The sequence below is a fragment of the Parus major genome, chromosome 2 (genome assembly GCF_001522545.3).
Source record: "Parus major isolate Abel chromosome 2, Parus_major1.1, whole genome shotgun sequence".
Taxonomy (NCBI): Eukaryota; Metazoa; Chordata; class Aves; order Passeriformes; family Paridae; genus Parus; species Parus major.
In genome coordinates, this window is record NC_031769.1 from 109,521,182 (window position 1) to 109,538,078 (window position 16,897).

A 16,897-nucleotide genomic window follows, 5' to 3' on the forward strand; every position below is an offset into this window, starting at 1 on the left:
TCTCTTCTACTGTCCTCTCTTCCTGGAAACCTCCAGGTGCTAAAATGGAAATGGGCAGTTGCCTAGATGGGAGGAAAGAGTATTGTTTGTTTGATGCTGTTACAGATGCACTTGTCATATACTAAAAAACTGAGACACAACCAACCAAAGCAACAGAAATCTTCAGAAGTAAGGTAATTATGGACAATTAAAATAAGTTTTTGTGATCCTAGCATTGGAAATTTGACTGTAAATTCAACACCTTTGAGTGTAAATAAAATTAGAAGTCCATCTATGTCCCCAAATCAACATGCACAATATACAGTGCTGCTGCTGAGCCAGATTTGAAGGAGCATGTTGCAATTCTCCTTTGTTAGGGGTTAAGTGGGGTTTTGGAACACAACTGGTGTGTGAAGACAAGAATGATGTGGCAGAAGCAATTTCTTTCCCACCATATCTACTGCCAAATTCTCATATGTTTTCTTGTATCCCCTGTAATGTTAGTTTTTGTTTTCAAATGTGTCCTAAGTAAAGATTATTCTTCTTTCTACCATGGTCCCTAGGGGAAAGCAGGTAGTGTGTATGGTGGGGTTTGTCCTTCAGGGGTGTTGGTGGTTCTGAAGAGCAGTGCTGTAGGAGATGCCAGCTGGTCATGCTGGAAGGAAAGCAGAGCATCTCTTACAGCCATCAATGCCACTCTCCTTAAGCACTGGTGTTATATGGTTGTGTAGTTGCCTTCCTCTATTTAAATAAGACTGTTGATGGATGCAGTGGGAATATATAATTTTTCCAGGTGCACTGCCAGATCCATGGCCTTGTATGGCACCTGTGAGCTACTGAGTTGAGAATTAGGTGCTACTAATGGTGCTTGGTACTGAGATGAATTGCTGTGGTGATCAGGTCAAGAGGTTACATGCTCCTGCCCTTTTATTCCATCCCAAAGCTTTAGTTTCACTTCATGATGCAAATTATTTATAAACTTGAGGGGAGAGAGTATATATTGCAAAGAACAGTTTTCAAGAAGCTCTTCTTGTTACATTTGAAATTCATGTTAATGCTATGGGGTGAAATGTCTGAACTGTATTAGTTCCAGTGCCTTCAAAGTTTCATAGTGTGAAAGAATGGAGAAATGTTGAGTACTGCAAGTTTTAACATTTATTACATAGATGAAACAAATAACTGGGTTAATTCAGTATTTGTAGAGAAAAGAACTGAAAATGCATGTACTCAACTTCTCCTGTCTACAAGTAAACCTTTCTTAAACATATTCTGAATTGTTTACTTTTTCCATTAAGATTTTATTTCCATCAGAAAAAAAAGTCAGAGGTTCATTGTAGGAAATAAATATCTTAAGTTATAAAATGTTAACTCTGTGTCTAAATCTGTCACGTTGCAAGAGCTTATAGTTGTGAAGAATAAGCTTTAGCTTTTTGTTTGGCTATTTTTAATACTTGTGTGGCTGTTTATAGTTCTAAAGAAACAGGATTTCCCAAGATTTTATTTTAAATTGTCTTGTATCTACTTGTATGCAGACCACATACAAATCTGATCAGCTAAAATTAACTTGTCTTATCAAGAGGAGAAAATTACAGAATGTCCTGGTACTACATGCAGTAAAATGAAACACAATTGTCACGTGAGGCCAACTGAGGTCCTGAAAATAAAGGAAATTGCCAAGGGAAGAGGGAGCTGGCAAAAATGAAGCAGATTTTTGCTCTAAAATTGGGAATGTTCTTTCTTACATGCATCTACAAGTGGCACAAGAGTGTAACAACAACAGACTAGCCCTTTAGATGGTCATGTTCTTATGCTAATTTTAACTATTTCTATAACTATTTACTTTTCTTTGCTAGTGAAATTCTTGTTTGATTAAGAAAATATAAATGAAGACTATCATGGCTGCAGTACAGACGTATCACCTGTCATTGCTAGCAGTGTACACAGTAAAATTATTTTGCACTTAGAGAAAGTTAAAATGTATTTTCTCTTTTAAAAAGTGCAGATGGTTTCACTGGGCCAAGTGTTTGGTGCTAATGGGGAAAAAAAGTGCCATGTTTGTCATTGGTCACAGCCAGCACAGCTTCATGAGGGAGAAGTCCTGCTTGTAAACCCTTCTGTGACAGAGTAGCCCACTTAGCTGATCTAGGAAAGCCAGTAGATGTGATCTTTTTGGATTTGAAAAGCAAAACTTTTGGTACTGTCTCTCACAGTACCTTCCAGACCAAATGTCCAGCACTCAGCTGGAAAACCCTGCTGAATGATGGGTGAGCAACAGGCTCACAGGTCAGGCACAAAGGGTTACAGTGAATGGGGTGACATCAGGCTGGGGTCTGGGCACTGGTGGGGTTCTGCAGGCCTCCATTCTTGGCCCTGTTCTCTTCAACATCTTCATTAACCACTGGGATGTAGGACTCAAAGGGCCACTAAGTAGGTTTGCCAAAAATACTGAACTGGGAGAAGCTGTTGACTCCCTCCAGAGCAGAGAGGCCCTACAGAGAGACCTTGACAAATCAAGAGTTTGTTGAGGTTGACTGGGCAATCACCAACTGCTTGAAGTTTAACAAGGGCAAGTGCTGGTTTCTGCATCTGGGGCAATCCTGGTTGTGTGTACAGACTGGGGAATGAGATCCTGGAAATCAGGGCTGCAGAAAGGCACCTGGGGGTCACTGGCAAGTTGAACATGAGTCAGCAGGGCTTTTTTTATTTCTTTAGCAAGTGCCCCATGGAGTGGAAAGGAATGGGAAGGGACAGCTGAGTGTCAGTTACTTCACCAGTTAATGTGAAAGTAGGAGAGAAGATTTCACCTTGCTTTGAAATGAGAGAAGGTGGAAATTGGCTAGTCTTGAGATGGGGAAATATATATTTGTTTTGAATTATATGGAGTGTATACTGTGTACAAGGAGACAACTCAGTAAAGAGTGTTGACTTAATTCAAATGAAGTCTGTAAAGGAGTAACCTTGGATTAATAGGGTGTTATTTTCGGTAAGTGCCCTGCTGAATAAAAACCTTAAAAATAAACACAAAGAGATCTCCAACACTTCACAAAGATTGAAAATTACTTTTCAAAACACAACAGACTCACTAATGCTCTTTTGATGTTGCTTTCTGTTAGCCTCATTAGAGTTGGGAGATAGGAACCAGCCTGGAAGTCACAGATCAGGCTCAGCATTATGTTTTGGTGATAGCTGTCACAAATCTCTTCAGTCTTGTTGTTAAAGTTTGTGGGAAGGGCAACTACCAGAACCTGAGCTTTTCTACAGGATGCTGAGCTTCCTTATAGCCATCAAAGCTGTCTTTCATGTGGATATTGTTGGACATGGACAGTAAAGGCAATGTGTTGTTTTAAATACCGTATTTCAACAAGCTCAGATTTAGTAAGGAAATAGGACATGAATTGCTGCTTTTAAATCTGTCTGCCTTCAGGGAATTAAAGGAACAAAATAGTTGTACTGAAAGTTTTGTGATTAAAAATAAAAAGGTTGTGGGCAGTGGAGATTGTATCTGAGCAGCTTGACTTCTCCAAACAGCCTTTGCATTAACAATTTGCCAAATGTGTTCAATTTGCTCATATTAAAACATTTTGGGGGCAAGTTTGAAGTGGTGGTCAGGAAAGTATACATCCTAAACTAGTTTTTATTATTTCAATAAAATAGTTTGTCAGTTCCCTTGATTACAGAATTGATACATTAGTAATCAAAATATATTTGCCAATTTTATACCCATATCCCCCAGATGTTGGCTTACCTCTTGCTGCACAGCCAGGAGCGACTCTGACTCTGTATAGTTCCCATTATCTCACAGTACATGCACAAGTGTTTTACAGTGTGGGCACCTGTACTGTTTTGGAAGGAATGAGTAGTTTCCAAATGCTGTTGTCAGCAAATCTGTTAGCTTGTGTGACAGAAATTACCTTTTCCTTTATGTGTTTGACCTAAAAAGGGGGTTGATCCTTCTGGGTTGCTGTGGTGTTTTAACTCCTTTGTTTCTACCTTTTTAAAAGAAACAAACCATAAAGTATCAACTGTTGTTCTGGCCATACAAAGTCTTTTTGTCCATGGCATGTCCTTGAACTGTGTTTTCTAACTTCACAAGCTATGAAACAGTATAAAAACAACATTTCCGATGACCAGCTGAGAACCTCTCATAAATGCATTCTTAGTTATATCTTACGTTCTGCAACCAAGCAGATGCAAATTGCTTTATGATATTTTCTGGGTTTTTTTAACCACATTTTGAATGTGAATGGAAGTATGATGATTAATAAATATTGGAACTTAGCACAGAGGGCTACTAAGGAAAGTCAGAGTTTTACTTTTCATGGACCTTTGTGATAACTGGTATTCTAATACAGACATGGTCAGGAAATCAGTAATGAAATTGTGAGCATCAGTGGGATCCTCCTGGTAGTCATATCAGGCCTGAAACAGGAGTGATGTCTTGCTGTTTGCAGTAGCCATGGAATCAGAAACTTGCTTCTTTCCTTCTTGCTACAGGGTGTTCCTGCCATAACAGTAGTGGGCTTGCAGAAGAGTAGGAACTGATTGACTGGACACAACCATAGCCCTGTTCAGGAAAAAAGGGGGAAATTAGGCTGTAAGCCAATAATAGCTGCTCTCTTCTGCAGGTACTTTAAGGCTTTTTTGCATTGTTTGAACAAATAAAATGCATTTCTCTGACTGGCATCTGTGGAGGGAATGAAGTAGGAGAACACTCTTGTTAAACAGTTTTCTTTCAGCAAAACAAGTTATTGAGCTACTAACTGTATAGTGTATTGGTTAAGTCTGACCACAGTTCAGATGCAGACTCATGCATGCAAGGCTTTTAAACAAGCAATCTGAAAATGCATTTTACTGCTGCATTTTTAAGCCTAGCTGAGCTGGCATCTACCAGTTCCAGCATGGCTTGAGTAGGTCACCCAGCCAAGCTGAATTACAACTGCATCTGAGAATGGTTCCCTGGTAAGAAGAGAAACTGGGTGGGCAGTTTGTTGGAATCTGTAGAACTGATTGCCCATGAGTGTTGTGGTGTGGTAATGCTTCAGTGCTCAAGTATGGGGGGAAAATGTGGACGAGCACAGTGTTATCAGCAGAACAGGTTATCCTGTATGAAGTTTTGTGCTTGATTGTGCTGCTCTTGGAACCAAAGCTTCCAGTGCATTTCTGTATTAGTTGTCTCTCTGTCTTTAAGTCCTCATTGAAACCAGTATTAAACAAGGTTGTTAAGCTTGCCTGGAACTTCACTGCATCTCAATGTTTTCTAAACATTTTTGTTTGTTTTCCTTCTTAATATAGCAGGATTCATAGCTTGTTAATGTGGGTTCAGAGCTTGTTAAGTCTGGGTTCTTTATTGCGAGGATTTGGGGATTTTCTTCTTCCTCTGAATTTCTTTCCTCTTTGCCTGACACCAGCCATAGAGATGTATCAATGTAAACTGCAAAACTTCTATAGGTTATTTTGGCTAAAATGGGGCTCTTATATTTTAGAGTTCATCCTGTGATCTGCTACTTAGATGTTTAGCCATTGCATCTGATAATTCTTGTGATAATTATAATTTTGCAAAGGATATAGCTGTTCATTAAAAATTCAGCTGACACTGCTAACTACTTTTTATGGAATGTGTTGACTTGTCTGTAGATGAAATTGCTTGATAACTGGTAACCAAAGAGAGATTTTTTATTTATTTTTTACAACTCACCTAAAGTCCTGCTTAGCCTTTTCAGCTCCTTCTTGGTTTCCACAGGTGTGTCTTCCCAATTTCACATTTACAATGTGAGCTTTACCAAGCTATTTGCCTTTTTTAACTAAGCCAAAAAATTTTCTTCATGTGCACAAATAGTCATAAGGTGGTTGTATGCCATCTCTGGTGATTCCTAAACCAGTTTAACTCAAGGACACATTTCACCTTAGTAGAAATATTTATTATATTTATTATAATATATTTATTATATATATTATTTATATATAATATAATTGTTATAATATAGTAATATTTATTAATGTATTGGGTAGTACCTGTGGAGAAACTTAACACTGCTACAAAGGAATGAAGTAGGTCTTTATGCAAATAACTTCTTTGAAGCTAAAGAAAAATGCTCAAACACTCCCACAGTAATCCAAAGCTCTTTGTAGTAGCCCAAAGACAGCTTCCAACACATACATCATCTTGTTCTTAAAAATGAGAAATTATGTCTTCTGGCTTTGAATCCAAGGGTAGGAATTGCTTTAGTGTTACCTTAAGTGTATTTGTGCTAGATGCCACTCCTCTGCTCCTCACCTTGGGAATGCTAAATTAATTTCATCTTGGAGAGTGTTCAGACCACTGAAACTGCACACTTGACCCAGCTTGTGAAATGAATCATAGGGTCAAGTATGGGTAAAAGAATATTTTTGTGATCACTCTTTGCCAACAGACAAACAAATCTGTGAGGGAAAAGAAAACCCAACCTGTTATAACTAGTGGTTACACTGGTTTGTTTTGGATTTACAATTGTCTCTGGTGTCTAATAGGATCTGTCCATAAGAGCAAGGGAAAGTTAGGAACCTTTTTTTACACTCCTCTTACTGGAGGCAGGACTGAAAATGTGAACATTTTGGACACCCAGATACCGAAAATATTTTGTTGTGTGTATTGGCCCTAGGCGTGTGTTTTGTTGGGAGTACCTCTGTTGAAAAACTCAAAATTAGAAGAGCTAATCTACAAAATATAAATTTACTGTATGATTCTGTCTCTAAGGGTGAGAGCATACATACATATATCTACATATACATCTGTCCTGTGGCTTGTCACTTGGCAAAACCAAACACTGATTCCTGGCAAAACTGAGCATTCCTTTATTCTCTGCAGGGGCGGGCTAGCTGAGAGGTTATGTCGGCTCCAGAACAGAGAAAGATCTGCCATTAGCTTTTGGAGGCATCAGTGTATTTCAGATAATAAAATCCCCTCAGGTAAGAAGCATTACACAATACCACTGTGAAAATATTATACCTACGTGTATGTATCCATGGCCTATGTAGAGGTAAAAGTGAAGTTCATATTATTAGCTTGTCTTTCCTGACTCGGGTTTCATGCTATCTTGATTGTCTTCTGAGTTAATAATTGCATTTCTGGTAAATATGAAGGTTTCTAACAACTCAGTCATCATTTGAATGTATAAGGTAAAGGGTATATTTTAAGTAGCCTCCATCTAAGTTCTTCACAGCTCCTTGATTTCCAGCATCACATGGAAAAATGGTGTTTTCAGCAGGTTGTAGGACAATTCAAGTTTTAATTTATAGGTGTTCAGATTTTTTTGGTGCGTTTTTTTTTGTCTTTCTTTCTTTCTTTATAATCAACCTTTCCTCTTGTTCTTTTTGCTTTGTGATCACTTCTTGCTAACAAACCAACATGGACAAAAATTCATGGATAAGTGCTGAAATTGTGAATGGCACCATGTGTGAACCAATAGAGCACAGCTATGAAATGAGTGTAAAGCATAACTACAGTGTGTACATCACTTAAAAAGAAAAGTGGGAGTCATACAAATTGGTTACTGGTGACTGATAGCACCACCTTTCAGTAGTCTTTCCTGAGAGGTAATGGATTCATAGAGATTAAGTATAAAGAATTAACTTTTTAAATCAACTTCTGTGTGTGTGACTATAGTCTACAAAATGTCAAGCATTTATTCTGTATTAAGCCAACTGCTTGTTTTTGAGCATATATTAACTTGCATTTATTTTTCAGAAAGACCTCTGATCTTAATTTGAAAACATGCAGATAAGTGAAACTATCATTTGCCTTGAGAGTTTGTCCCCAGTTCTACTCCCAAATTCTTAAAGATGGTTTTTCTTCCAAATCTGAATTTGTCTGGCTTCAGTTCCCCTCTTTTGTTTCTTTCTTCTCCCTTAAAGAGGTCTTTAGTATGTGACATTTTCCCTTTCTGGCACTTGCATAGCAAAACCTCTGCTGCCTCACAATTTTAAACTAAACAGACTGAGCTCTTTAAGGGTCTCTAAAGCATTTTCATCCATGTTCAAGTGACTTTCATGGCTTTTTACTGTACACTCTCAAACTTTTCAGAAGGGTCTTAAGATCAAGCATAGCAATTCTATGTGCTCTTCCAGTTTTAGGCTCATTAAAATCATTGGCCAGGTCCAGTTCACTTCTCAGCCTCCTGGATATTTGAGGCCTGTGATAAGTGTTTGAGTATGGTTTGGCTTTGGTCACAGCACAGTGCAAGGACTTCACCTTGAACTGATTGTCCAGTATGATTTTGTAACTTCTACAGGTGTTTTTTTCTGAGATGCTGTTTCCCACTCTCCAGCTACTCTTCCTGTTTCTTTTGCCTATACACAAATACTGGGAAGTATTTGTGCTGTGTCCTGGCTGATTTTACTTAAGTAGTCCAGCTAACCATGCAGTTCAGATCACCGTGTAGCTTAAGCCTGTCCTCTTTTAGTCACAGATTTGCTTGAGTTTGTGGTATTCACAGAGTTTCCTTATGTCATTGATGAAACCATTTAATAACATGAGTGTTTACTTGCAAGTCCTGCTGGAACTGTTGTTACTCAGTTATAATTCTCCACTGGTAAAAAAGCTCTAACTACAATTCACCAAGTTAGCTGTCAGAATTTTAATTTTTTTTTTTTTTTTTTTGCATTCTGCTCAAAGTCTGCAGTACTCATAGTGAGAATGGTTGATTTTTCCTCAGGAGGTAGTATGATTTAAAATTACACCCAAACTGTTGGCTAAAGCTCGGTCTCAGTTTCTCACTGGATCTTTAGAGGGCTTTACATCCTTTGGCTATTTGCATGTTGTGTTTTCAAAATGCCACCCATGCAGAATAGCACATTGTATTTCTGACCTTAATTTCTTACTTATTTTTTCCTAGGCTACTTTGCCTAGATCTGATGTCAGGCTAGTTGGTCTCCAGTTATTGTAAGCCACTTTGTTTGCCCTTCCTGAATAGTAGCACAATATCCTCATCCTTTCAGTCTTCTGGAATTTCACCAGTATCTGAATACACTCTAGAAAGTGACATCAGGGAACCAGATATGTCTTTAGCCAGCTCTTTTCAGAAGTGCCATGTTGAAAATTGTACAGGCATGCTTACTTAAAACCATGGGAGGTTACTTCATCATTCTTATGTGGTGCGAGGATATCCTCTTGCTGTTTCTCAAATATTGAACAAAAATAGATATTGAATAGGCTTGCCTTTTAAATAAAAGGAAAATTTTTAATGCACTCTGTAGTAACAGACCTGCAACATTGCTAATATGCTAATGTTCTTTTTGTCTTAATTTCACACGTGTCATTACAAAACTTTGTGTTTGGCTGCTCACCATTTTGTTAGACCAACTTCTGGGCTGAAATATTCCATGCTAAACATCTGCCCCTGGCTGAATTCCGTTCTTTGATTCTTCTTCTTTCTTTCAGAAAATGAGTCAGAATTGGTTAGCATTTTATGAGAAAAAGGCTATGGGAAAATACCTTGCTCTATTCTTAAGTACATTTAAAACATTCTGGTGAGTGTCTTTAAAATTATTTAGTTTTGGCAGAAGATGAACTATTTCTGGGATATGCCTTTTCCATCATAACAAAAAATGTACAAGAAGTCTTTAGGACAAGCTACTGTTTCATTTACCCTGCAAGCATTTGCTACAATTTCTGAAAAATGCTGAACATGCCATAAATTTAGGAATATACTTCAACTTCACAGCTTGAGTTTCACTTCCAATTCTCGATCCTTATTCCAAAGTATAACAATTATAAAATAATCATTAAAATAGCTGTGACAATATTTTGGGGATACTTTTACCATCTAGAGCAAAATTTATTTTTGATAATTGTATTTTTAGAACAGCCATAATGTTTTGTGTCACCAAAATGAAATTGGTGTTTGGTTTGGAGCACATCGGTTGGAACAGTTGAAATTTTAGTAATGTAACTAGATAACCTTCTCTTTGCTTCTAGTCAGGAATGTGAAGTGTCAGCACAGCAAATGCATGCCACTTTCAGCTTTCATCTCTTTAGGTTAAAGTTAAGGTGATCTTACTAATCTAAGAATATTCTTGAATTTTGTTTCTCCTCTGTTTTGCTCAGTAATATTTCTAAGCCACACCATTTCTCAGACTGTTTATGACTTCAGCACAGAATTAGAGGAAAAAACTTTTCAAATAAAAAATTCATTTGAGTCACTAAAGAATCCTGAAGATTAATGTGGAGGATTGAAGTAACTTAGCTGCTGGGAGAGCTGTCACGTCATTTTGGATATCCCCTAGACATGCAGACCAGAAGTTCATTGCTAAAGCAGCGGGGAGCAATTTCAAATGAGATTGGTTTAAAGTCCTCCTTACATATGATATTTAAGGAAAAATGTTTCCAGAAGTTCCAGCTGTCACCCCCATTAGGCATTTCACATTGAAGAATTTTATGCCTGTATTTTGCTGTTGCTTACTTTTTAGGTTGTATCCATGTCCATATTACTCAAAACACCCTAGTTTTCAGCTTTGTTTTTTAAAAGAATTCCTGTCTGTTACCTCCCTGACCCCATTCTGTAAGTAACCACTGTGGTTTGGCTGCCTCTTGGTCACTGGGATGAATCACTGCCCAGAAGAGAGCACCTCCTTTCAGCACGCACTTTCTGGTGTTTATGCAGCGCACAGGGTCTTAGTTTGGTTGACTCATTCTGCAGGGTAGAAAAAAACCTTTGTGTTTTCTCAGATTTTGACAAATTTGGGGCAGAGTCACATTCTACTGCCAGTCCCTGTGTTGGGATAGGCACTCACTAAGGTTATGGGTTTCAGCAAGGTGAATCCCACTTCGGTAAATCAAGGTAACGATAACAGGCAGAGGCCTGAAGGGAGGGAATACAAGAGTTTGCCCATGGCACACAGCATTGGTTGGATGCTTTCTGTGGTTCAGCTCTAACAGAGGTGAATGTCAGGCTCTGCCACAAATCCATAATTTTCTGTTCTTCACAAGATGTAAAAGGGGGGCTGAGGTGCAGGCCATGTAGCAGCAAGTCTCTGATCAGCCAAGCTGATGGTTTGAGGGTACTCTGTGCAAAGGCTTGTAGATCATTTGCAGGCTTTTTCCTGTATGCAGTGCTGCAACTTCCCCATGAAGTTTCCTGTTTGGGCAAAGAGGAGGTCTGGACAGCTGAAAGAGAGAAAGAGAGAAAAAAAAAACAAAAACCAAACCAAACCCACAACAAAACCCCAAACCTTTTTCCTGTCAACATCTGCTGGAAGAAAAAATAGTGGTTTTCTGAGTTACATTCAGACAACCTTCCTGTCTATAGGAGGGGACACTAAAAATATTTAAAGCAAACTCATGTGGATTCCTACTGTAACTATTGAAATTTTGCTTTCTATACATCCTGCCTTCTGTTGGTTTTGTTTGTCTTGCAGCTATCATCAAAACAGTTATTTACCTTAAATGCAGAAACATTTTATTCTCTACCATTTGCAATCTGATGCAAGATTTGATCCATGCTGATCCAAGGTTAAGATTCATGATTGTATTACAACTGAATTTGAGTAGTGAATTGACAATAAGGCAAAACCATTGATCTTTCCTTCCAAACTGCTCCTTCCTCTCAAGGAAAAGTGACCTTCAAGGGGCAGCATCTTCAGTTTGCTGAGGCGAGTGGAACATATACTTGAGGGGAGGAGGGTGAAGCCCTGGAGGTGAGAACAGGGTTTCACATGTAACGCGTTTGCAGGAAGGCTGAAAGGCTTACAGAAGAGAATAGATACAAACAATCACTCCTTTTCTTCCAGTTTCAGTGACTAGTTAAGATGATGGGAAGAAAGGATTTTAGGAGTTTGAATGCCATGAAACTTTTACATGATAAAGAAAACATGGGTAGCCCTTAACAGGATTTCCCTTACTATGTAAAATTCTTCTAAAAAGACAGAAATCTGAGATTTGCTAGTTGTTGCTTATTTTCTTAGTTCTTGATAGTTTGTTTTATTGCTTAAGAGTTAGTACTATAAATCAGAGACATGACAGGTGGCCAATTTTTTTTTCCTAGGCCACTGTCTGAACTTGTTACAGCATTCTAAAGGAAAAAAATCAAATGTAAACTTTTCTTCTTCAAACAAGAATTCTTTGTATTGTTGTTGTTTTCCTATGAGAAGCAATAATGACATGCATAGTCTCTTTTAGTAGCTTACATATGTTCTTATAAAGAATGTCCAGTGTTTAAAGCACAGCTAGATTCAGCAGAGTTTTAAAAATTTATATAAATATGGCAAGAAGCCACTGTGCCTATAAGAGACTTGGTGTGTTTCTGAGAAAAATCTTCTTGAATAGCTTTAGAAATTACCAGCCCAGGAAGAATAACTGCATGTATAGATCAGAATGGTAACCAGATGGTTTTGTACGGGCTGTTGAAAACCTTGTAATCCAGACCTGGTTTTCAGCATTGACTTTGGATTACAAGGGTTTGCTGGGTATCTACATGCTTGCTGAGTTTGTTGCACCTGCATGTTATATACATGAGGGAGGAGGAAGAACAATCATGGGATGCCAAGCAAAATTATGTTTTTATTTTTATTTATGCCTGTAATTTGACATTTTATACTTTTTATGCTTAAGAATGAAAGTAAAACTTTGTGGCTTGAACCAGAAAGCGGTTGGCTATTCTTCCACTGCAGATAGTATGTGATGTCCCAGGAGGGTGTCTGCTAACTGCAGTTTTGGAACCACATTTAACAATTACAAGTTAAATGATGTTGGGATGAAATAATGCCTTTGAAAAAAATAACTGAGTGGGACAAATTTGGAAGAGTGTTGCTAGAGTGCTTTATTAAACAAGGCATAAACTGGAATTTTCTTTGTTTCCTTTATAATTCCATAATGCATATTTGACCTATTCAACTGAACCAAAGGCAGAAAGTGCCTTTCATTCTTTGTGCAGGGAATACTATTCACAACCTTAATTGCCCACAGTTCTTTGCACTTTCAGTGGGAAAGTTTATTTTATAAAAGCTTTTACCTAGGCTTAGTAGAAATTTGACTTGATTGTAACACCTGTGTTTTGCAAACTGCTTATTTCTAAATAATTTCCCAGTTAAGAAAAAGTATAACTTAACTTCTCAACCATGTTTTTTAGAAACATCAACTAGATATGTCAGGTACAGTAGAAATTTTCTTCTGAACTGCAGTTCATGTACACTATTTGTTTGATGGTTCTTTGAGCAAAAGTAATGGTAATTTGTTTTTCTTAAAAGTATCTGTCCTTTCCCCATATCATTCAAATATCACTAAGATAAAGAATTGTGACTGTTCAGCTGATAAGAACAAGTTGTCCTCAATATTTTTGCACAAAGCATGTATTTGTTAGCAGCTTTTCAAATATTAATGTGACTCCAAGCAAGCTCATCTTCCTCCCCTGTGTCTTCTTATGAGTTTGTCATGGCTTTATTCAGAAAGCTCTACTTGCATAAGGGTAATTTTTAAATTGATTTAAAAGGAAGGTGGTGAAATAGTCTTCCTTTTGCCTCTTGTCATGCTTGCTTGGTCTTTTTTATCCATCTGATTTGTGAGGTAAGTCTTGTGGCTGAGCTGAGGAGTTTTATTTTGTCAGTCTTGCTTTTCATGGTAGTTCACGTGTGTACTTGTAGGTATGTGTATGGTCCTAATTATATAGACTTTTCATTATCACAATAGTAATAATTTCCACTTTCTTCTCCTTCGTGCTTGGATATGAGTTGGGTTTTTTCCTGGAATGCTCAGTGGAGCAGAGCCATTCACTGCTTGGCATTTTCGTCAGCTCCAGTTTTCTTCTGTGTTTCTAAGATGTGGTCTGTGTTGTTGTAGTTCACTGTTTTCTGCATTGGTACTGTGGCCTTTATGAACTTATTTCTGCCTTGTGTCATGTGACTGTTACATTCAGGTATATTCAGATGAGCACGTCACATCCTTCAGCCCAGTGGGGGAGATGCATTCTTGCAACATTGCAAGATTTCTAAATTTTCAGTGAAAATGGAAAACTGAAAAATTCAGAAGTACCTGCTGTCATAGACTGAACTTGGCTTTGTTTTTCTCTTGTTGATGTGGTGCTGTTACTGTTACTTCTGCTGGTCTGGTCTGCATGGAGGTGGACTGTCTATCCCAGCTGCCACGTTCAAACCATGCAGAATTCAGTTTGCTGTCCTGAAATGCTTTGTCTCACTCTATAGGTCTTGTAGAGAATGCTCTGCTGCTGGAGCTCTATTAACTGGCTCTAAAGAGAGTTTGTTCCTTTTGAGAACTTTCCATTTAAGGCTACAGGTGTTCTTTTGGAACACTTCAACAGTAGCATTTTAGCAAAATTTTTGCACAAATGGAGTGAGGTGAAACTGCATGTGGTCTTACTGATACATTTGATGAATTTCCATACAGCAAGTACCATGGATCCTCTCCTTCTAGTGTGTTCAGCTTCCTGTCACTGTGTCACTAGAGAAACATAAAATATGTGGCTCCCAAGAGATCATCATTTCTATATTTTCCTCCTCATTTGTCTTCCTTATTGGTAGTTACAGAGTTATTAAAACAAACTTTAGAGTTGTATTTCAGGCACTGAAGCCAGAATGTCTGAACATTTGTTTTTTTAAATTGTGCTCCTCAATGTTTTTTTTTCCTTCTCTTGTCTCCAAACTGCTTTTTGGTTGTTGAGAGTCAGAGCAGGCTGGCTTTCTTCTTAGCCTCGGTCCTAAGCTGCCCTTGGCATGGCCAGTGCATCATCTGTGACCACGTACATTCAGTGTTGATGTGGCTTAAATATATGTGTCTGCTGTGAAGCCATTCTGTTAGGTCTGAAGATTAAGGGCATTCAGTCTGGCAAAGACCATAGAGTCATCTGAAAGAGGGCTCAAGCCCTCAGAGTCTGTGAGCTCCAAAGGAATGGGGAGCGCTTTTTTTGCCCTTTTTTATATTTTCCCTGTTGTTTTTTTTTTTTTTTTCCTTTTTTTTTCTTTTTAACCCTCCTGGAATTCAGAGTAAATTCAGAACATCTGCAAAGTACTGCGTCAAAATATATTTGGATGTCATGGTGTATGACTGAAGGGCAGCATCACCCTGTGTACTAAAAGAATAAACAAAAATGAAAATAAGTACCGAAGGAAACTGATGCATTCAGTGTGAAATTTGTTTGTTCATCTCCCAGGCACTGGAATTATCTTTATTTGAACTGCTTCATGTCTGGGTTACAAATGGGAGTGAGAAAACCAACTCCCAGAGGACACCTGGAATTAAATAATTAACTATGTATGTCAGAGCAGATCTCTTAGGTGATTAAACCAAAGTGCCTCTAGCTTAGGATCCTGTTTTTGGCAGTAACAAGAGCTACCAAAATGCCTAGAAAAATTGATAGTAGGGCTAACAGTTGATGATGCTTTCCCAAAGTATTCTCCCAGATGCCTCCTACAGATCTCTGACTCGGGGACTTTCTAAACTGGAATTACTGTCTGTGTTCTTAGTAGTTCTAAATAAGTTTTTCTCCTACCAAAAAGTCACTAGTTGTTTTTCTGAACCCATGCATGCAATATAGGCCTGTTTTGATCACACAGTTATGTATTAGCAGGCTTTTTTTTTTTAAATTATACCCAAAGTCATTGCCAGATTTATTCCATTATTACTGTTGCCAAAAAGACGTTTCCCTGTGATTTCAAAGGTTCTGCTAACAGTAGCAGTGAGAGGTGGATGTTCCATTTGCCTGGGTTTGGATCAGGATTTCTTCATCTTTGTCAGAGCTTCTTGTTTCTTGTCTGGGAGTGAGGGAGGAGGATCTGGACAATCACAGCAAGGCTTCACCAAAGATGCTTCCCTGCTTAAATGGCTTGTTCCTCCCACCAGTCAATCTCTCATGGATTTCACTCCCTTGGGAGCACTTCCAAAGTGCGGAGGAACTGATTTGTTTGATCATGGTCCACTAGCGATGATTTCTGTCTGTTGCTTTTCAGAGAGCAGCATTGATCACAGTGGTGTTCTGCAAAGGGTGATGTAACTAATCTAGGCCCTAACTGGTACATGATTTTTCTTGTCCATTGTCCTTTCTGTGACCAGTATGTTGATTCAGTAGTAGCCAGGATGTCACTGCATGTCTTTGTGACGATTTCTCTTATGGAAAATTCTATGAGAAGTGAGGGAGCATTACAGGCCTTGGTGGCTGATCCCCTCCTTTCAGATGGTGTTCTTTAAAGGGCACATGTTGTACATCTCAAATACCTCTGCAAAATTCATACTCAGACAGATTTATCAGTGCCTTTCTGGCTTTCTTTGTAGCACCTTAAGCCTTGTGTATCGGTGATTGAATTGCACTTCATGCCCCTGGGATGAATAAACCTTCTGTTTATACTCATGGGGCCAGATATTTCCAATGATCCTTGATCCTGTCAGTGGCTGTTTCCTCTGATTTTCCAGCTGACTCTGTGAAGGCTATGGAGAGATGCTGGAAGTGGCAGCTGTCCATGTTAGGCTGTGTTCCAGGACCAGTGAGTTGCAGCAGTCCTCAGTCACCTGAGCTCAGAGCACCCAGGGCTGTGCTGAGAAATGCACTTGTGTCTCATACTGGTCAGGCTGATCTGGGTTTCCATCTTTATCTCCCTCAAGTATTTCACTTCAGAGGCATCTGGAACCAGATTGAGTATTTGGAGAAGGTCCTTCACTGAAAGCATGGTCAACCACTAGAACAGGCTCCCCACAGCACCGAGCCTGTCATTTCAAGGAATGTTTGTTGTATGATTTAGTGTTAGGTGATCCTGTGAGGAGCAGGGAGTGGGACTTGAGGATCCTTATGGGTCCCTTCCAACTCAAGATCTTCAATGATTCTATAAGTGCTTTGCTAAGCAGTCCTCAAATTGCTGATTGCTCCTTCATGGAAGATTTCTAAATGCATCCAGGCAGCTGTATGCTCACTCTTAGCAAATGTGCATGTGTACTTGTCTTTCA

At 38.6% G+C, this 16,897-nt stretch overlaps 1 protein-coding gene across 5 annotated transcripts in view; it reads left to right on the forward strand.

The window, feature by feature from the left end:
- The window catches only part of SPIDR (scaffold protein involved in DNA repair), a 194,718-nt gene that overhangs the window by 54,851 nt on the left and 122,970 nt on the right, over positions 1-16,897 (forward strand). For all 5 annotated transcript variants that reach the window (XR_004496079.1, XR_004496080.1, XM_015618459.2 and 2 more), the window contains exon 7: positions 6,824-6,924. Coding sequence is in view for 3 of the 5 variants with exons in the window: in XM_015618459.2 (XP_015473945.1) it covers positions 6,824-6,924 (101 nt within the window). In the remaining 2 variants the exon portion in view is untranslated. The remainder of the gene's footprint in view (positions 1-6,823; positions 6,925-16,897) is intronic.